The sequence below is a fragment of the Balaenoptera physalus genome, assembly GCF_965194825.1.
Source record: "Balaenoptera physalus genome assembly, chromosome: 2".
Taxonomy (NCBI): Eukaryota; Metazoa; Chordata; class Mammalia; order Artiodactyla; family Balaenopteridae; genus Balaenoptera; species Balaenoptera physalus.
Window position 1 is genome coordinate 74,404,717 of NC_138883.1, and position 21,141 is coordinate 74,425,857.

The window sequence follows — 21,141 nt, forward strand, 5'->3', positions numbered from 1 at the left end:
AAAATGAGGAACACAGGAGTTTGGTTTTGTCTGGGGAACTGAGAGGAGTTTGGTTTTGAACCCAGTAACTGGCATGACCTAATGGGGCTATTACTTGGCCTCAGAACTGGGTCCTATCTTCTCACTCTAATTCCCCTTTCTGAGTATAGTAATTGTAATTTTTAGGAAGTTTTCTTCTGCTTCTTGCATCACCTATGTTTGTTATTGTCATGCTGGAGCTTTCCTCAAATGTCCAGTGATCCTTTGTTGGGGAGTCAAGATGTTGCAGGAAAATGAGGCGTGAGAGGCTGGTCAGGTCCCAGGTCTCAGGTGAGTCCCTGCAATGGGCCACCAAGTGAGGGTCCTGGCTTTGCAGAGGAAAAATTCAAGAGGGAGCCACAGTAAAGTGAAAGCAGGTTTATTTAGAGAGGAATACACGTTCCGTAGGCAGAATGCTGTCCGTCTCAGAAGGCGAGAGTGGCCCTGGGCTGCAGGGGTGGTTAGTTTTTATGGGCTGGGTAATTTCCTATACTAAGTGGGAGGAATATTCTAACTGTTTTGGAGAAGGGGCAGCAGTTTCCAGGAATTGGGCCACCGCCCGCTTTTTGGCCTAAAATGGTCAACCTCCGAACTGTCGTCATGGCGCTGGTGGGTGGCTATCATTTAGCATATGCTAATATATTACAATGAGCATACAATGAGGCTCAAGGTCTACTGGAATTTGAATCTTCCGCCATCTTGGGCCTAGTAGGTTCTAACCAGTTTTCGTCGTATCCTCAAGGGCTATGTCATTCTTTTAAAGGTTGTGTCCTGCCTTCTTCCCTCCTGTCTCATAGGAAACTAAGCTGCACCTGGACTTTAGGAGGAAAGAGAAAGATCTAAAGTGTTGGCATCTAAGGTTCTTGTATTAGTCAGGGTTCCCCAAAGAAACAGAACCAGTAGGAGATATATGTGTATATATATATATAGGGGGAGGGAGAGAGAGAGATTTATTTATAACAAATTGGCTTACTTAATACGGAGGCTGGGAAGTCCCATGATCTTCTGTCTGCAGGCTGGAGGCTCAGGAAAGGTGGTGGTGTAAGTCAGTCCGTGTCCAAAGGCCAGAGAATCAGGGGAGTCAATGGTTTAAATCCCAATCTGAGGGGTAGAGAAGGTGAGATGAGATGTCCCAACTCCAGCAGGCAGATAGGAAGCAAAAAGGGGTGAATTCCTCCTTCCTTTGCTTTTTCTCCTATTCAGGCCCTCAACAGATTTGATTATGCTCACTCACGTGAGGAAGGGCAATTTACTTTAAGGGATCTGTCAATTCAAATGCTAATCTCATCCAGAAACACTCTTACAGACACACCCAGAAATAATGCTCACTCTGGGTACCCTGTGGCTAGTCAAGTTGACACCTAGAATCAATCATCACAGTCCTTGAGGTTCTTGAAGGCAGATGGTCTTTGTTCACCATTATATTCCCTGTATCTAGCACAGTAAACAGTTGGTCAATATTGGCTGAATATGCAAGTGAAATTAATTGAGCACATCCCTGTATATGTAATCAAATTTCTATTAGAATTTATTTCTCTATTAATCAGATTAATTGTGTAGTATTGAAGATTTCCTAAAAGACCACATTCTCTTACTATAGATTGTATGTTCTACATCAGTGATCTCCACACTATAGCCTTTTATTTTTTATTTTTTTCTTTTGGCTGCGTTGGGTCTTCATTGCTGCACGTGGGCTTTTCTCTTGTTGTGGCGAGCGGGGTCTAGTCTTCGTTGCGGTGCGCGGGCTTCTCATTGCGGTGGCTTCTCTTGTTGCGGAGCACGGACTCTAGGAGCGCAGGCTTCAGTAGTTGTGCTTCACGGGCTCTAGTTGCTCCGCAGCATGTGCGATCTTCCTGGAACAGGGCTCGCACCCGTGTCCCCTGCATTGGCAGGCAGATTCTTAACCACTGTACCACCAGGGAAGTCCACTATAGCCTTTTAGATTTTTGTATTTTCTTCCCAACTTTGCTTCACAATTTTAGTAGTATAGGAGATGACAGTTAATTATCATGATTTGGTGAGAAAGAGGTGAGAAATTAAGCTATATATATATATTTTTTAAACATCTTTATTGGAGTATAATTGCTTTACAATGGTGTGTTAGTTTCTGCTTTATAACAAAGTGAATCAGTTATACATACACATATGTCCCCATATCTTCTTCCCTCTTGCGTCTCCCTCCCTCCCACTCTCCCTATCCCACCCCTCCAGGCGGTCACAAAGCACCAAGCTGATCTCCCAGTTAAGCTATATTTTTTAAAATTGCTCTTAAGTTTAGTTTTTGGCATTCCCACAATTAAGACATTCTTGGATGTGAAGCCTGGAAGGGAATACTCTTTATAAAATCTCCTTTGGAACTTAGAATTTAGATTTCAACAATTGGCAGTAAATGATTAACTTTTATCTTGAAAATATACCTTTACTCTCCTAACTGATTCAAAGTGCAATAACTATTAAATAAATATGTATTTATTGAATTCCTTCTATATGTCAAGTACTGCTCTGGACATCAGGGAGATGATGATAAATAAACAAGCAAAGATTGTGTTTGTTTTTTTTGTTTTAATTTTTATTTATTTACTATTTATTTATTTATGGCTGTATTGGGTCTTCGTTTCTGTGCGAGGGCTTTCTCTAGTTGTGGCAAGCGGGGGCCACTCTTGATCGCGGTGCGCGGACCTCTCACTGTCGCGGCCTCTCTTGTTGCGGAGCACAGGCTCCAGATGCGCAAGCTCAGTAATTGTGGCTCACGGGCCTAGTCGCTCCGCGGCATGTGGGATCCTCCCAGACCAGGGCTCGAACCCGTGTCCCCTGCACTGGCAGGCAGATTCTCAACCACTGTGCCACCAGGGAAGCCCCTGTTTGTTTGTTTTTAATGGGAAAATGTAAACATATACAAAGCTAGAGAAGATAGTATAATGGACTCCTACCTACCCATCACCCAGCTTAAACAATATCAACTCACAGCCTTCTTTCATTGATAAACTACCTCTCCATCCCTTCCCCTTATATTATTTTGAAGCAAATCCATGACATCAAATTATTTCATCCATAAATATATTGGCATATATATCTAAAAGATAGGGACTTCCCTGGTGGCACAGTGGTTAGGAATCCTTCTGCTAACGCAGGGGACACGGGTTCGGGCCCTGGTTCCGGGAGGATCCCACATGTCGCGGAGCAACTAAGCCCGTGCTCCACAACTATCGAGCCTGCACTCTACAGCCTGTGAGCCACAACTACTGAGCCCTCATGCCACAACTACTGGAGCCCACATGCCTAGACCCCATGCTCCGCAACAAGACAAGCCACCTCAATGAGAAGACCGCAAAGAAGAGTAGCCCCCGTTCGCCACAACTAGAGAAAGCCCACGCGCAGCAACGAAGACCCAATGCAGCCAAAAATAAATAAATAAATAAACAAATAAATAAATAAATAAGACACCCTACCCAAAAAAAAAGATAAAGATTCTTTACTTATAACTATAATATCATTTCCCTATCTAGAAAACAAAAAATCAAATAATCTGGAGTTTACATTTTAACAGAGGAAACAAATAAGGAACAAACAAGCAAACGAATAATGTTAGGTAATAATGACAAAAAATAAGGTCCAGGTGATGGAATAAAGACTGATTTTCTATTGGGTGATCAGAGAAATCCTCTGCAAGGTGACATTTGATGAGAGACAAGCCTAACACGAGGGAGCAGAGCACGTGACTGTCTAGAGGAAGAGTGTTCCTCACAGAAGCTCCAGCTAGTGTAAAGGCCTGAAGCGGAGCTCCGTGTTCAAAGAATAGGAAGGAGGCCTAGGAGTCTGGGAGGACTAAGTGGAAGGAAGATTATACAGATATGATTTTGGAGTGGTCACCAGAGGCCATGAGAAAGACGACTTCAGATTGGATTCTAATTAGGTGTGATGAACAGCCACTGGAGGATTTTGAGCAAGGGAGAGATATGACCTGATTTACGATTTTTAAAAGATATTTATTTATTTATTTATTTGATTGCACTGGGTCTTAGCTGTGGCTCGCCGGCTCCTTAGTTGTGGCAGGTGGGCTCCTTAGTTACGGCATGCATGTGGAATCTAGTTCCCTGACCAGGGATCGAACCCAGGCCCTCCGCAATGGGAGCTCGGAGTCTTATTCACTGCACCACCAGGGAAGTCCTTGATTTATGATTTTAAAGGATTATTCTGGTTGCTCTGTTGAGAATGATGTATAGGAGGACGTTTTAGGACAACAGGTGTCGAAACAGGGAGCCCAATGGAAGAGTCCAGGTGAGAGCAGGTGAGGAGGTGGTAATGAACCAGGGTAGTAGCAGTGAAGATGGTAAGAAGTGAGTCATTTCTAGATAAGTTTAAATTAACAGCTAACAGGATTGGCTGATAAACTAAATGCTGAATAAAAGATAAGAGAAAAAGGTAAGTCAAGGTTAACTCCAAGATATTTGGCCTGACCGAGGAGTGCCATTTACTCAAGTGGGGAATACTGGAGGAAGAGCAGGTTTGGAGGGGCACGCTGGCACTGGGCTTTTTAAGTTTCAGATAACTATTAAACATCCAACAGAGACATCATGTAGGCAGATAGCTAATTCTAGAATTTCTGGGAGAGATGAGGGCTGGATTTATAAATTTGGGAAATATCAGTGTGTAGATGCCACCGAAAGTCATAGGGCTGGATGAGATCACCCAGGTAGCGAGGGAGGATAGAGGAGAGGTTGGGAAGAGAAAAGGATCCAGCTGAGGGGCCTAAGAGGCCAGTGAGGTAGGGGAAAGCCAGAAGAGTGGATCCCAGGAGCCAGGGCTGCTGTGAGATCAGTAAGCCGAAGACTGAGAAACGCTTGCTAGATTGGGCCCTGCGGTGGCTATTGGTGACCTTGACAGGAATGGCTTCATCATGGGGATAGGGACAAAAGCTTAAGACTAGTGGATTCAAGCATGAATGGAGCTGAAGAAGTGAAAACAGGGGAGCAGAGAAGTTGGGTGCAGCTGAATAAGGAAGTAAAGTGAAGGGAGGTTCTGTTAGTTTTGTTTTTTTAAACAGAAGCTATTACAGCATATTTGCATGCTGATAGGAATAATCCAGGAAAGAGTAAAAAACTGATAATGCAGGAGAGAGAGGAGTAATTGCAGGAGCAAAGTTCCTGAGTAGGTAAGAAAGGACGGGGAATCTAGTGCACAAGTCAGGGAGATAGATACATGTGGGAAGCATGCAGTCTTAGCTGGAGGTAACTCCTGGAGGAGACAGTATGTCTCTCACAGATACACAGGAGCATGGACACCACATCTGTTTCTATGGGAGGGGAGGTCGAGTATGTGGGGAAAGATGTACAGATTTAGTGGTAGGAGGATGTGGATGTTTTCTTCTGCTTATTTCTATTTTCTCACCATGAAACAATAGGCAAGGATGTCAATTGAAAGTGAGGATTTGGGGGATGGTGTTGGTTTGCAGAGAGGAGGTAAGTGGAAGAGGCAATGACTACAGGACTGCGGTAGGATCGCTGGGCAGTGTTGAGGGCCTGCTTGAGATCTGTGCTCTATAAGAAATGATCTTTAAGTCAAACCCTGGATAGTGTTTTTCCCCTCTTTCCACAATCCAGTTCCTCTCCAGGCACTGAGGACTACATCTTGCTACAATTAGTCGGCACATCAGTCCATCGGTTATTATGTAATTTATGTATTTATTATGCATTAATGCACATCACCATTTATTCATTCATTCATTCTTTCATTCAATTATATATATTTTTTAATTTATTTATTTTATTATTTATTTTATTTTTGGTTGCATTGGGTCTTTGTTGCTGTGCGTGGGCTTTTCTCTGGTTGCGAGGAGCGGGGGCTACTCTTCATTGCGGAGCATGGGATCTAGGCATGCGGCCTTCAGTAGTTGTGGCACGCAGGCTCAGTAGTTGTGGCTCGCGGGCTCTAGAGAGCAGGCTCAGTAGTTGGGGACATGGGCTTAATTGCTCTGTGGCATGTGGAATCATCCTGGACCAGGGCTTGAACCTGTGTCTCCTGCATTGGCAGGCGGATTCTTAACCACTGCGCCACCAGGGAAGCCCCATTCAATTATATTGATTGAGTGCCAGGCACCACTTTAGGTACTGGGGTTACAGCAATGAACAAAACAAATCTCTGACCTCAGGGAACTTCTCTTCCACATCTTAAAAGACAGGAACTCTCAGGACTTCCCTGGTGGCGCAGTGGTTTAGAATCCGCCTGCCGATGCAGGGGACACAGGTTCGAGACCTGGTCCGGGAAGATCCCACATGCCGCAGAGCAACTAAGCCCATGCACCACAACTACTGAGCCTGTGCTCTAGAGCCTGCAAGCCACAACTACTGAGCCCACGTGCCACAACTACTGAAGCCCACCCACCTAGAGCCCGTGCTCTGCAACAAGAGAAGCCACCGCAATAAGAAGCCCGCACACCACGACGAAGAGTAGTCCCTGCTCCCCGCAACTAGAGAAAGCCTGAGCGCAGCAATGAAAACCCACCGCAGCCATAAATAAATAAATAAATAAATAAATTTATTAAAAAAAAAAAAAAAGACAGGGGCTCTCATCTTTGGTAAACACAAATCTTCAGTGAAAACCAATGAGGAGGTGGAAGTTTCCATATTTAAGTACTCAGAACTGAAGTCACCTAAATCCTTAAAAAGAATACCAAGTCACCATGACAGATGGGCCCAGTGAAGGAGTGAAGGACGTGCAGCCTGCCTCAGGGAATGCATCTTTACTTCTTTCCCACTGGTGCTGGGCTGGCTCCATGGAATCTGGCCAAGTGCAGCAGACAGAACAGTAATCTGCTGGAATTTTTGTCTCTAGTGTCAGAGCAAGAATTCATCATTATCTCCAGAAGAGCATGAACTAATGGGCCATCATAGCAGAACAGGGTCTGCTCCACCCAAATTCTCAGGACTACATAAACTCTAGAAGATACAACTTCCTTTGAATTTAGGAATATGTCCGAAAGGCAAACAGAGCATACCCTAAAAAGGGCTTATTAACTGAGGGCATCTCCTCATTTCATCTTCCTTTTTTTCGTACCTGTTTTGGCCTTTTCTTTCTTACTTCCTTCTTCTTTGCTCACTAATTTTCATCTGCTTTCCATTTTTAATGAAATAAAGTCTCTTAGAACCACTAGCTCAGGAAGCCACTGTTTGACTATAGGCAGTGGTCGCTGGAATTCTAAGCAGAAAGCTGGCTTTAATTGAAATCAGGGTTTCCTTCTGACTCTGGGCAGGTAGGTGCGAGAAGAAGAGGAGAGTGGGAGCATGGATTGTGAGTTCTCTCCCGGAAGAGATTTGGGTCTTCTCTTAGTGACTCAGACCTTATAGCTCTGCTACAAAGAACAAGAATAAAGTGCTTGTCTATTGGGTCCAGAAAAAAAAAAAAATCAGGGGAATTCCCTGGCGGTCCAGTGGTTAGGATTCGGCGCATTCATTGCCGGGGCCTGGGTTCGAACCTTGGCTGGGGAGCTAAGATCCTGCAAGCTGTGCGGCGCGGCAGGAAAACAAAAGTCAAGAATGGAGTGAATGTGCTTTGTGCGTTAACTCTACCCCTTTGCATTAACAGATACTTCTTACCTGTTGTTTCAAAAAGGGAATATTGAAACATGACAGTGTTTTTGTTCAGCTACCATACAAGCAGCATGCCCCCATGCCATATCCCTCTTTGTGCAGTAGATGTCAGCCTCACACAGCCTTTCTCTTCCTAAGTACAGATTCCTAAGAAAACGACCCTCTTACCCACCCTTTCCCTGGGTAAAAAGATCAATTTCTTCCCATCTTCAGCATGAAAAACAACAGTAAACAGTGACTCAGATATTGGAAACAGAGTTGTATTAAAGTACTTGGAAACTGACCAAACTGAGGACTATGGGAAGGGGTGACAAATGGAGGCGTGGGGGGCAGATTAAGACCTGTGGGTCTCACTGAACGGATGTTAGGTGTGGCATCAACGTGGGTCTCTAAAAGCACAGTTATGACACCAATTCAAGAAGCGTGGACATGGCCCTGATCAAAGGTCTTCTGTTTCCCTCAGAAGAAGCTGAGGCATCAGCAAGTAGCTGTAGCGTCCTGGGACGATCTCAGTGTAAACCATTGATATCCCACTTGTCCAAAGGTGTCTTATCTTTGTCCTCAGGTAAGACATTCTCTGAGCTTCAGCTTCCTAATCTTTAAAATAGGGAAAAATTACAGCCTTGTCTACCCAAAGTATTTAATGAGGGGGAAAAAAAATCAAGATATTGTACAGAAAACAGTTTGTAGATAATGTACTACTTAAATGTAGACAACAGATTTAAAATTATAAAGGCAAATGTAGAATCGAGTTATGAATAAAAAAGAATTCAGTGCTAAAAATTTAATAACCTTCAGTTAATTATTTCTGTAGATTTTTCCCAACATATCACGCGAAGACTTTTCTTTCTCTCCTGCGTTCAATGTTAACCATGTGGAATTTTGACACACTTAGGATTTATTTCACAAAAAGATCCAAACCTGAAGGGAGCCTTATAACATGAATAAATGGTCCTGTTTATTTCGGGGGTGGGGTGGGGAGATTGCTTTTCCACCTTTTACATTGTACCATTAATAGACAATCATAAGCCACTTATAAACTCCAAGTGCTAAAGAAATAGAAATATTAAATTTCAAAAACACTTTCTTTCCAATTGGGTGTGCTTAATACCATTGCATCCCAAAGTTCTATTTGATCCCACTCCCCCTTTAGCTTCTTAGTTCATACGCTGAGATGGCTAAAGCTTACCATATTGTGATCAGTTAGCACCAGTTTTGGCAAGAGACCTAAAATTCATCACATTCATGTTTTATCTCATATTATATCTACACCATTTGAATTGAAACATTACTGAAGGAACTCATGTTTGAGAGCAGAAAGATTATTTGTTTTATAACTTGACATTGAAATTTGAGCAGAAGTCTTTAAACCAGATGGTTGATGCTTTCTGATATTGTCAGGAAAGGCCAAAAGCAATTCAAAATTTTTTCATTTCCCGTGACTCATCCCCTCCCATGGAGTTTTGTGCTATATATTCCCTGCTTTGTCTGTTTTTTTTGTTAAAAATCCTTTTTACATCACCACCCCCACTTTTTTTTTTTGCTGAGGCTTTCAATTTGCTATATCTTGAACTGCAGAAGGAGAAGCCGTTGAACTCCTAACCTTTGAAACCTCTTAATACTTGCTGAGTGGTCAAGGGGCGAAGTGGAAAAGATTGCTGATTGGACTTTACCCCATGTGGAAAAGCTTTTCCTACAATAGCTCAACCATCCCCATTTTAAGGAATTATTTACTTCCCTTAAAATCCAAAATCTTTTGGAACATTCTGCAAAAAGTGAGGCCAATTTCTGTACTTAGTGGTCAGCTTGGGGAACTTTATTTTTTAGACTCACTTTAAAATCAAGTGCTTTTGCATAATGTATGTAATACAGATTCAAAATAATTTCATTTTAGACTTACAGTGTTGTCTGCTATATTGCTTCTTGCTGGTTTTTTCAGAGTACTTTGCAATTATAAATAGATGTCATTGCTCTCACGTAAGGCAGTAGTTTCTGGGTAAAATTCTTCACAGAAGCCAAGATTCAGGATCAGTATGGAAATAGGTCATCTCTTAACATCAACAATCTGCTTCATGATCAGAGAGGTGCTTATAACTCCCCATACCCTCTCCAGTCTGCCTTTCTAATAATTTATAGATGCAAAAATATTAGAAGCTGTGAAAGGCCCCATTCCACCAGATTTTGTATCATTCTTTCCTGGGACCAGAGTGGGGGGGTCTTTTTTTTTTCCCCCCCTGTTTCAGATAACACTAAATAAGAGCTGCGAACGCTGAGGCTACCACCTCTTCCGGGTAATTTTGTTTCCACTCTACTCTTCACAGCTGCTCACAATTATACTAAATGAACCTCTTTTCCATTATTCTTAATTCTTTCCATTCCCCTCTCCCACCCTGAATTTCCTCCTATTTTCAGATACTTGAAGATAATGTCCCTACAGCCTTCTCTCCTGTATCCTCAAATCTTCCAGACATAAATATTTTAATACATTCGCCAGTGTATTTCTGATGGTGCTAAAGTGTCTGCACAACCGGTGCCTTATTTATAAAGCCCACATCTGCTGAAAGACCTGTAATGCTATACCAGCTCATGAACTCTCCCGGAACGGTCGACATGGGAGGATTTTTAATACTTCCACTACTTACAAAGAGAAAGATGGAGAAAAGAGAGCCGATCGATTACAAAGAGAAATCTTTTAATCCATCTTCTCGGTGATCTTTGGGGGCTGTGTGCTGCTATTTACATTGAACAGGAAGGAGGAGACAGAGGATGGATAGGAACGGAGGAGGTGGGGGCGGAGCTAGCTCAGCACATAAAACCCCTCGCTAAAAGGGGAACACGTTCGTTTGTGCCAGAGCCACTCTCCTGTAACCACGGGAGATGGGGCAGTCTGTACCGTGAGGACGGAGATCGGAAGAAGGAAAACAGGGACAAGAAAACAAGCGAGACCGAAGAGGACATCTGGAGAAAGCGGAAGGCAGGAGACGGGGAGGGGAAAGCAACCCACGCCAGGTGGAAACAGGACCTAGAGCAAACCGGTCGGGTCCACAGTTGTTGTTTCTGGGAGAGAAGAGAGTACCGGAAGATTGCCTTTTTTCCTGTCAGTTAATGAAAACTACTTTTATCCTCATCATAAAAGAAAAGGCTAAGGGGAGGTAAAGACAATCTGTTTTCTTAGGGGAAGAGCTGAGGGAAATCCGGACTACCTCTTTGAAGCATCTGAAATAAGCCACTGCCTGGTACACATTGCAGAAAGGTCCTGGTTTCTGAAGAGCTACATCCTTTTTCAGGAGAATTCCAGCCGGAGTAGCTGGTACAGTTCTATTTTTATATTTAAATATCTATGTCTCCCCCCTGCCGCCCCCAACAACACTTACCTTGTTTGTAAGCACGAGTGACAAGAAAGTGTCAAGGCAGAGTAGGAATATTTTCATTTTTCTCTTTTATCTGCCTGGGTCTTTTTTTTTTTTTTTTTTTAAGAGGGTAGGAGTGGTCCTTATCACATCACTGAAAAGGACGTCTCCATTTGAAAGGCTTTCTCTCTAAATATATTTACACCCATATGCATTAGAAAGAGAGATACCTTTCGGAGGTTGAAATCCTACTGAGAAACATGGAAAAAGGAGCCAGGCACCGAAACAACACTGAAAAGAACCACCCAGGTGGGAGCGAGCCGGAGGCCAGCCCCGAGACTGGTTCTGGAGGGGGCGGAGTGGCCCTGAAGAAAGAGATTGGATTGGTCAGTGCTTGTGGTATCATTGTAGGTGAGTCCAATTCCTTTCCCCACCGACCACTCCTCCCCGTCTGGTGGTCCTCTTGTAGAAACTTAACCCCTCATTCCCCCAACCCCCATAAAGCACTATTTCTGCTTCCTGCTCCCTTAGAAAAGAGTTGTCATTCACCTGTGCTGTAACCTGTTCCCACTGGTCAAGTTTGAGAGGTATAGGAAGTGCTGTATGTCATACGTCTCTTCCTCCAAACCCGGCTGAGAAGTTCTGTCCAGTGTTCACGGAATGGAGCAAATAGGGGCACACACCTGGCTGATGGTCATTGTTGCCTGGGAGCTCGTTGAAAATATAGGTCTCCGGGCTCCACACTTGAGGGTTCTGATTCAAGTTGACTTAAGGTAGGGCTGGGGAACCTAGATTTTTAACAAGCTTTCCTGCAGCCATCTCCTTAGCCAGCTGTGGACTGGCTTTTGAGACATACTTAGTCGCTGTTTCATTGTTTACATTATATGAGACTATGGGCCTAGGGGGTGTGTAATAATAAAAATAGCTACAAACAGCAGTATAAGAATGCTTTGCCTTTCTATAGCTTTTCCACCTTATGCAGCACTTTCTCTTGGCAAAGTACATGTGATAGGGCTGTTATTCCCATTTCACAGATGAGGAAATGTATTATGGAAGAAAAGAAGAGACAGATTTTGCTTTTCTGTAAATGTGTAGCTGGCAGTTTCTCTCGTTGCTTAATGGAGTCCATGTAACATCCATGTCTCTTAACATCCACGGAAGACCCTGTGAGGTTCTCAAAGGGAAATGGGAATAACTAGAATGGGGAGTCCGGCTGGGAGGCTTTGAAACTGGGGGAGCCTGAGTGTCCCCGAGAGTGCCAGTGCAGGCCACTCCAACCCCCTAACTGCACTCTACTGGGCAGGGGGGTCCCAAATATGGCTCCGTCTCGAGACAACACATATTCCTCTTTCCAGAGAGGCCCTAGAGATCGATGGGCAATGGCTCATAACTGTCCTCACTGCAGAGGGTGAGAGTTTCTTCTGCTGTCTTTGGTAGAGGGCTTTACCTTTTTCCCAGAGAAAGGGGCATGGGACAGTCAGGCCAGATAGGTTTCTGTGCAGACTTCCTTTTGAAGGCATGTAGTGTCCTGGTGACCACAGCACCTGGATAACCCCATGGTCCTCATGGTAGCACAGAGGCATTTTGGCACCTGAGCAATGACGGCACTGGAAAACACCCTTGAAATCAAATAAAATCAGTACAGTATTCAGATAGTCCTCTTCACCTCTACACCCAGCCTTCACACATCATGTTATCTCTACTCTGCTTTCAAAGTGGAATCCCACTTTATCTAATTCTCTGACTCTGGGAGGTTTTCCAGGCATCTACAGTTTTAAGAAAGGTAATGTTATTTTAAACAATTATAGTCATGATTTGAATCTCTCATTACCTTTTCTGTCTCTCCTTTATTTCGGTTGCTCTAAAAAATGAGATCAGCAAAGTACTCAATATGTACAGCACATGCCAATTTAAGGTCTGTAAATAGCCCAGAGCCTGTTACCTCTTTCACCAGTTTGACTGAGAGGATTAAGAATTTTCCCCCCTTTGGGAAGGTTCTGTTTTATACACAGAGTGCACACCCACATACACACAAGCACAATCAGACCTCCTTCCTGCCTCAGCCTTGCTTACCCACCCCTACATATGTGCAGGTATTCAATGGTAGAGAATATTCTCCTATATACTGAGCTTGTTTTTGTCTCTTTCTTTAACGTTTGTCTAAGACTGTGAAGAAATGGGAGTGTCCAGGTATAAGAGGTATAGTTTTAGTTGGGTGAATGCTACTACTGATTTGTCCACAGCCTCATGGATAGCACTTCACAATAAGAATAGTCCCAATGCTCCCATTGGTATTATAGCAACCAGAATAATAACTCTGGTAGTCTATGGTGAAAAGAGATCCCAAATATGTGATTTCAGAGAAATCAGGATATTTTTCCAAAGTGCAAGAGTCCTTGTACAGTTAATAGTCACGATTGTATCTCCACTTAAGCTGAGACACACATTTCCCCTTTAGGGTGATGTGGAGACGAAATCCTTTCCATTTCCCCTCCTGTGTGGCTGTTGATTTACAAATGTGCTGAGTAGCTGCCCTGTCCTCTAGAGGGGTTTCCGAGTGGATGACAGTGGTTCAAGTTTTTTCAAGACCAAATGCAAAAATAGAAATGGCATTTTTCACATGGAATTCAGTGATCTGATGTGCAGTGTCAACACTGTGGAAGGAAGAGAATTTGAAGTCAAAAAGAGAAAGGAAATTTCCTAAGTGAATCAGGTCATGAGGTATGGGAAAGTAGCAACTGCCCCAAATCTATCTCATATCCAATTGACTTAAAGGGATAAGTTAAACTATGTTTCATAAAACCTCATAAAATTTCACTCACAATCATCGTTGATGGTTTAAAGTAGGAATAACAAAATGGCAGGTGTTATAAGAACATAAAATGAACTAATAGAAGACTCATGCCCTAGAATTATTTATAATCTGACTGGGGAGATGAGATTTATATGCATTAGACAGAGAACATTGAAAATTTATGATATGGTTGAGCTGTGTAAGGAGGACAAAGTTAGGTGAATGGTGAGAAGCACAAAGAGAGAAGTTCTCACCCAGAACTAGATTAAGAAGCATCTTGAAGGACATGGAGAAAGATGGAGTAGAGAAGATAATTCTGGGAGATTTGGCAGGTAGATGGAAAATGACTAAACTGTTATTTCCTTGAGCAAAAAAATGTGTCATATACGTCTCTGAATCTTTAGTGCTCAGCAGGGTCCCTGACATGAAACAGTTACTCAAATGACTGTTGAATTTAATTGAGCCTTGGACAAAAATCTGAAGACAGGTGTAATAAAAAGTATTTATCTGAAGGGCTCTTGGGAACCTGGCTTGAATATCTTTAAGCCAGGAATAATTTCATCAACTTGGAAATGAGGTTGACCTGTTTTTAATTTTCTAACATCACCTGTGCCCTAATCTAACCAGGCTATTGCTCTCCACATACTTGGCCAAGGAAACCTGTTGGCAACAGGTGAACTTAGATCTCTCCATGAACGTGGAGTCACCCCCAAATCTAAGGAGAGTATGAAGGAGCAGCAAAATTCATTAATTGATGCCATCAAAGCTACTGTTAATAGCGGTCATTATTAAACACTTATTATGTGCCAGACGCTGTCCAGTTACCAAACATACATTGTCTTATTTATCCCTCACAATAATCCCGTGTGGTAGGCACTTCTTCGCCCTTCCTCCAGATAAGAAAATAGAGGCTCAGAGGGACAAGGAACTTGTTGAAGGTCACACAGCTGAAAAGTATTGAAGACTCAAACCCAGAGCTTGTCTGAATCCTGAATCAAGCTTGTAAGCATTGTTCTCTACTCTTTTAATTTTCATGTCCTAAAAGAGGTGTTTTCATTTAGATCCTGGGCAGAGGTCCTTATTTGTTTTTATAGATGAAGCAGTTAGTGTTGCGTTCCAGGCGAGGAAGTGTCCCAGTATAAATGAGAACTGAGCAATCGGCTGGGAGTGGAAGAAGGTACCGTTCTGGTACAGCTGCAGGAACCCTTGTTGGGGAGCCTGAGGTGCGCTGGCTCAGCTCCTGCAGGATGTGATCAGCACAGACCACGCTCCCATTAACTCTCCCACATGCACACCTTTCCTCTCTGGACCAGCATTCTTTGCAGCCATGGTAGAGGCGCCCACAGAGTTCCTGGCTGTTTAGGTCACTTTATATCAGTTACGTATTTAGGTATGTACCCAGAATCTAGGTCTGAAGGCACTAGTTCAGCTACAGAGGCTACAGAAAAGATTAATGATTTGTTAGACCATTTTGGTTTTAGCACAATGTATGTTTATGGGGGACCTTGGTATATTTGCTGCAGAGCAATATTGGATGCAGGTCTAGCTATTAGACCACTCTCTTTCAGCTAACAAGATGTTTAAAAAATAGTATTTATTGAGCTCTTACTAAATGCCAGTTCCTGTGCTATAAACTCTTTACATATATTACCTTATTTAATCCTGACTACAGTCCTATGGAAATAGGTATTATAACTCTATTTTATTTTTTTAAATTAATTAATTAATTTATTATTTATTTATTTTATTTTTGGCTGCATTGGGTCTTCGTTGCTGCACGCGGGCTTTCTCTAGTTGCGGCGAGCGGGGGCTACTCTTCGTTGCGGTGTGTGGGCTTCTCATTGCGGTGGCTTCTCTTGTTGCGGAGCACGGGCTCTAGGCGCTAGGGCTTCAGTAGTTGTGGCACGTGGGCTCAGTAGTTGTGGCTCACGGGCTCTAGAGCGCAGGCTCAGTAGTTGTGGTGCACAGGCTTAGTTGCTCCACAGCACATGGGATCCTCCCGGACCAGGGCTCGAACCCGTGTCCCCTGCATTGGCAGGTGGATTCTTAACCACTGTGCCACTAGGGAAGTCTCTGTAACTCTATTTTAAACATGGGGAAATTGAGTCACAGAGCTGGGAAGTAATTTGCCTGGGATCACACAACTGACTACTGAGATGGTCTGACTCCACAGCCAAAGCTCTTAGCCATTCCCCGTTTCTAATTGGTAACCAAGAGAGGCAGGAGGGAGGCTGGTGTGTATTGTGTGGTGGGGCAGTGGGACATGCAGGACCATAACCCTGACATTGGAGTCTGGAAAGACCGTGGATGTCTGATGCTGGAAAAGTTGGGGGGAAACTTCTTTTAAAGGCTATTTGTCAACAAAGAAGTGTGGCTATAGGTATAACCATACTGAAATGGCACTGGACTGATTTGGAAATATTTCAAGTCCAAAAGATTTTCAGACCCGTGTGTTTTTACACCACTTTAGAAAATTTTACATTTTAGTCTCTAATTTGATGTATTAGCTTTCTAATCCCCCAGATGTCAATTGGATGTTAACCAGAGGCTGGAGTGTGAAAATTGCTTCTCGAGTTTGTACTTCAATTTTTTTTTTTAAACATGGAAGGATTAGCATTTGGTTCATTCATGATGAAAACATGTTTAAAACTGTCATTGTTCTCAAAGAAAACTCTGAGACAGAAGCCAGTTAGGACACTTGTCAAAACAAACACATCGGGCTTCCCTGGTGGCGCAGTGGTTGAGAATCTGCCTGCCAATGCAGGGGACACGGGTTCGAGCCCTGGTCTGGGAAGATCCCACGTGCCGCGGATCAGCTGGGCCCGGATCAGCTGGGCTCGTGAGCCACAGTTACTGAGCCTGCGCGTCTGGAGCCTGTGCTCCGCAACAAGAGAGAGGCCGCGATAGTGAGAGGCCAACAAGAGAGAGGCCGCGATAGTGAGAGGCCCGCGCACCGCACCGCGATGAAGAGTGGCCCCCGCTTACCACAACTGGAGAAAGCCCTCGCACAGAAACGAAGACCCAACACAGCCATAAATAAATAAATAAACCAAACACTAAAAAACAAAAACAAAAAACCAAACACATCTTAGTGAATAGAGAAACGCTATACCCAGCGGTGTAATAATAATAATAATAAGTAGCTACCATTTCCTGGGCACTACTACGCACCCAATTCGTAGTACCTGATCAGTGCTTTATGAATATTCTCATCTAATCCCATGAAATAAGTACTGTGATAGAAAGGATGGGATTGAATGAACAAGTAACTGATAACTGAACAGTGGCAGAGCCAGGATTCCCACCCAGGTCATTGAACTCTGAAGCCACTGGACTTAATCAAAATGCTCCACAGCATGGAGCTCAGGGCAGCTGGAACCAGGGATCTTGTTGCTTCCTGCCAGGAGCCAGCAGGAGACACTTAGGGTTAGGGAAAGAAAATAGAAACCCTGCAGGTAAAAAAATATGTTCCAAGAAACAGAACCAAACAGCCCATTCTGTTTAGAAAAGCAGCAACAACAAAAACACCCTGTACCCAGATCAGATGACCTTCTCAGAGAGGCCAGCACCATATGTATCACTTTTTCTGAATTAAATCAGCTTACTGAAGTGGCATGGAGGTATGGGGCATACTGGATGAGGCTTTCAAGTTGCCCAGCTACCAAGGTTTTCTGCTTTCCTCTGAGGGTTAATCCAGCAGCACAGCTGCCTGCAAAGAAATGCTTCAGGAATGTCTGTTGTTGCTCTTGTTGTTTGGTTGTTATTTTGGGGGGAGTGGTGAGGGGTTATCAAAAAAGCAGGCATGAGCAAATAATCCCAAGAATATATTCTGAACCACCCCAAACAACAGAAAGTTAGGAGTCCATCCCTTCTAATTTTTAACTCCCAGCTGAGCATACAGAGCAAGAAGGATCATGCCTTGTTCCCCTCCCAGAACTTGCCTGCAAAAGAGCCCTCCCCACCCTCACCCCCCCACCGGCTCTTCTCCCTGGACATCTGGAATGGCAAAGTGCAGACAGCTCCCTGGCTCAGGGGTAGGGGCTGCTGGTCATAGGGTTCGGATCGGCCCATATTTTAACATTTCGCAAACACTCATTCAGCATTATGTGCTAGGCCCTGTGCTAAGCACCGGTAAATTTTATTTCTGAGAAGCCAAATTATCTCTCAAGTCTATTTTAAGCTGTTTTATTTATAGAATGAATGAAGTCTGAGCTGAAAAGCTTTATCGATTGCATCTCATCCCTCATCGTTCGACATGGTCATGAGTCTTCCCATTGGTTTGCTCTCTGCTGTAAATATCTTCAGCATTACCAGTGACGTCACTCCTGGGGAGAGAGTTTCACATTATGCCTTAAGATGTTCTGGGCAACCTCACACTGAGCAGCATATTGTGAAGGCCGATTACCCAGAGTGTGTTCCATTGCTGCAGAATTGTTAGTGTACTTTTCTCACTATATATAGATTTCAAGGTGTCTGTTTGTACATCTGTGAGATGCGTAATGCTTTAGCTGCCCCTTTAGAGTACAATTCTGCATAGGGTGTTTACTCAGCAGCTGATACAGCCAGGTCAGGTTGCCTTAGGGATAAGGAGACATTTGTTAAGTGGGCCCTGATGCTGGAAGTAGGAAGCATAGAATGAATTTTTCCATGATTTGTATCAGCATGTTGTGGAAAGGGAGGAATCATTGATGATATCACAGAACAGGAAGAGCTTTGGAGATAGTCCTGGATTTTTAAACTACTTCTCTATTTACAAGCGTGGTAACCTGGAACAAGTTAATTATCAGTAAAATAGAAATTTCTTGTGGAGTATTAAAATAAGGCTGGTATCCTATGTTATATGTTCAGTAAATATTAGTTTCGTTCTCTCCTTAAGCTCATCGTCCACCACCCCCTCTTCCCCCAGTCCCCACTCCCACCCCACCTCCACACTCACTAATTCTGGTTTAGAAACGTAGATTAGATTAGGTTGATTGGGTGATGGGAAGAACTGGCCAATTCAGCCCAAGTCTGACCTGTTTATCAAGCAGCCAGTGCTTTTCCTTTTCTCTCTGTTGACTTGAGTCTACTTACTCATCAGCTTCTTGTGCTTCCCCTGTTCCAGGAAGCTTTTTTTGAACAGCCTCCTCCGGTGACCTTTTCCATCCCTAACATCTTGTCATGAGTCATGATTGCGCTCATGCAACTTCTGCTCTCCTTGGTGGTGTCAGTTCTGTGTCCACCTGCATCGTGTTCACTTCTCCGCACGATTCCCTGAGGGCAGGGACTGAGTCTTTCTCATTTTCACATCCCCATGTATTCAGCCTGTCACAGGGTAAGTGCTTAGAAAGTATTCGTTGAAAAATAGCAGTCTAAGCCAGATCATCCATTAGAGATCTGTCTGCCAGCAACGTGAATATGCTTTATTTTTTTGGCCGCATTCGGGATCTTAGTTCCCCGACCAGGGATCGAACCTGCGCCCTCTGCAGTGGAAACGTGGACTCTTAAACACTGGACCACCAGGGAAGTCCCTGAATATGCCTAACAATACCGTACACTTAAAAATGGTTAAGGTGGTAAATATAATGTTGTGTGTTGAAAAAAAAATTTTTTAGCTTAAAAATTAGTTATTCTCATAAACAATAAATTTTGCACTTAGCAAAAAACAAACAAAACACCAAGCACCCAAATCTCATCTAAGTTCAGATTTGAAAAGGACTTTAGGAATTAACCAGATGATGACAGGCTTATCTCAACCTTGGCACTATTACCTTTTGGGCCAGATACTTTGTTGTTTTGGGGGGCTGTCCCATGCAGCATCTCTGGCCTCTACCCATTAGATGCCAGTAGCACCCCCTCCCCAGTTGTGACAGCCAAAAATGTCTCCAGACACTACCAATTGTCCCCTGAGGGTGGGGAGATGGTGCAGAATTGCCGCTGGATGAGAACCACTGAGGTAGACAAAGGCTCTCACTGCTGGTGCCTGGTTTCCCAACCAGACAGGGAGATGCTGGAAGCCCGATGTGAATCCTTAATGGTCATTTTTGAGGGCTTAGCACTCTTAGCCCCTCAGGCCAGGATGCCTGTCTTTCAATGGCTGGTGGGTGGTGGTTGGCTCCATCTATTATGTTAAAAGTCCATGTGTGAACAAGTGCTTCCCAATTACCTTTCAAAGCAAGCGTGTACAGAGTGGGTGCTCAATAAATACTTCTTGAGATGTAATTACCTGTTGGCCACCCACCTGTGGCATCTAAAAATTGTACCCAGACAATGCTTCATGGTCCTGGCTCTGCAGTGCTATTTCAGAGCCAAACTTCCAAAGCAAGACCATGATTGGTGTCTTCTAGAGATTATCTCTATCCCTACCGCTATAAATCCTAGTAGCTCCTTATATTTGCTGGCATTAAACAGATTATAAAGTGTTTCCACGCATGTGTGGTCGCCTTTCATCCCCACAGCAACCCTGTGAGGTAGGCAAGGCAGGAGCAAGTATTCCCATTTAACAGATGAAGTAGGGGCTCTCAGAAAAATTCAGGTCACACGGCTTATGAGTGGCAAAGCAAGAACTCAGTGGCTCCTCCGACTCTAAGTCTAGAGCCCATTTCACTCTTTAGCATGGAATCCGAACCAGCAGAGTCCTAGAGCGCCTTCCACATCTCTGTTCGGCAGGAGATGGCAGCACCACAGGGTGTGTGTCGGAGTCTTGACCAGCCGTCACCCTGAGGTAGCTGTTTGTACAATCCTGATGGGAAGTGGACACAGGGTGAGAGACATGGTGAGATTCCAGGCCTGCCATGAGGATCAAAGCCTGGCCTCGATATGCTGACCCTACTTCCATGCTGTTCCCCTAGTCCTGAAAATCCTGAGACCCTCCCAGCCACTTTGTGGGAGAAGCACAAAGAAGGTTCACCTTGGCTTTCTCTGGACATCATAGAAAAGGACAGAATCTCCAAGGGCCAGGAGAAGCTCTGGCTAGATTCCAAGACGAGCATGAGTCAGTAGGGAAGGCCAAAGCCTTTTGGATTTGAGGGTCTGTTGGGCATTAGAAGTCTGTAATTCCACGCCCTAGGAAATTCTTTGATGGCTACAGCCTGCTAGCATGGACAGGCCTGGAAGTGAGTAAGGCCTTAATAGGAATCACATGGGTATTTGCCCACAGGTGAAGTCAGCAGTTATTCATGGCAAATGTGGATTTTCTCAATTCCAGCAGTTTTTCTAGTGACAACTTGCCCACTAATACAACTTGGCCCCTTTTTAATGGAGTGGTTCACTTGGCTTTTCTTTGCCAGAACAAGCCAAGCTGGACCTCATTGTCCAGGCATTCTAGGACTGATTTTTCACTAAAGGAGATCTATGTGATGGGATGGTTATTTTCCCAATTGGGGTGGATGAAAGAGAGGATTGAAACCCTGAC

General features: G+C 43.8%; 2 protein-coding genes across 8 annotated transcripts in view; one reads left to right on the forward strand and one right to left on the reverse strand.

Moving 5' to 3' along the window:
• RNF212B (ring finger protein 212B) overlaps positions 1-11,109 on the reverse strand; it is a 47,812-nt gene extending 36,703 nt beyond the window's left edge. For 4 of the 7 annotated variants that reach the window (XM_082450641.1, XM_082450640.1, XM_082450645.1 and 1 more), the window contains exons 1-2: positions 10,979-11,109; positions 992-1,119 (exon numbers count right to left, since the gene is read on the reverse strand). In XM_082450641.1, coding sequence (XP_082306767.1) covers positions 992-1,017 — 26 coding nt within the window. In that variant the 5' untranslated portion in view covers positions 1,018-1,119; positions 10,979-11,109. Of the gene's footprint in view, positions 1-991; positions 1,120-10,978 lie in introns of those variants that run through there. The other 3 variants (XM_082450643.1, XM_082450642.1, XM_082450644.1) reach the window with 2 other exon arrangements.
• Positions 10,707-21,141, forward strand: part of SLC7A8 (solute carrier family 7 member 8) — a 56,611-nt gene continuing 46,176 nt past the window's right edge. Inside the window, exon 1 of the mRNA XM_082450635.1 lies at positions 10,707-11,365. Coding sequence (XP_082306761.1) covers positions 11,215-11,365 — 151 coding nt within the window. The 5' untranslated portion in view covers positions 10,707-11,214. The remainder of the gene's footprint in view (positions 11,366-21,141) is intronic.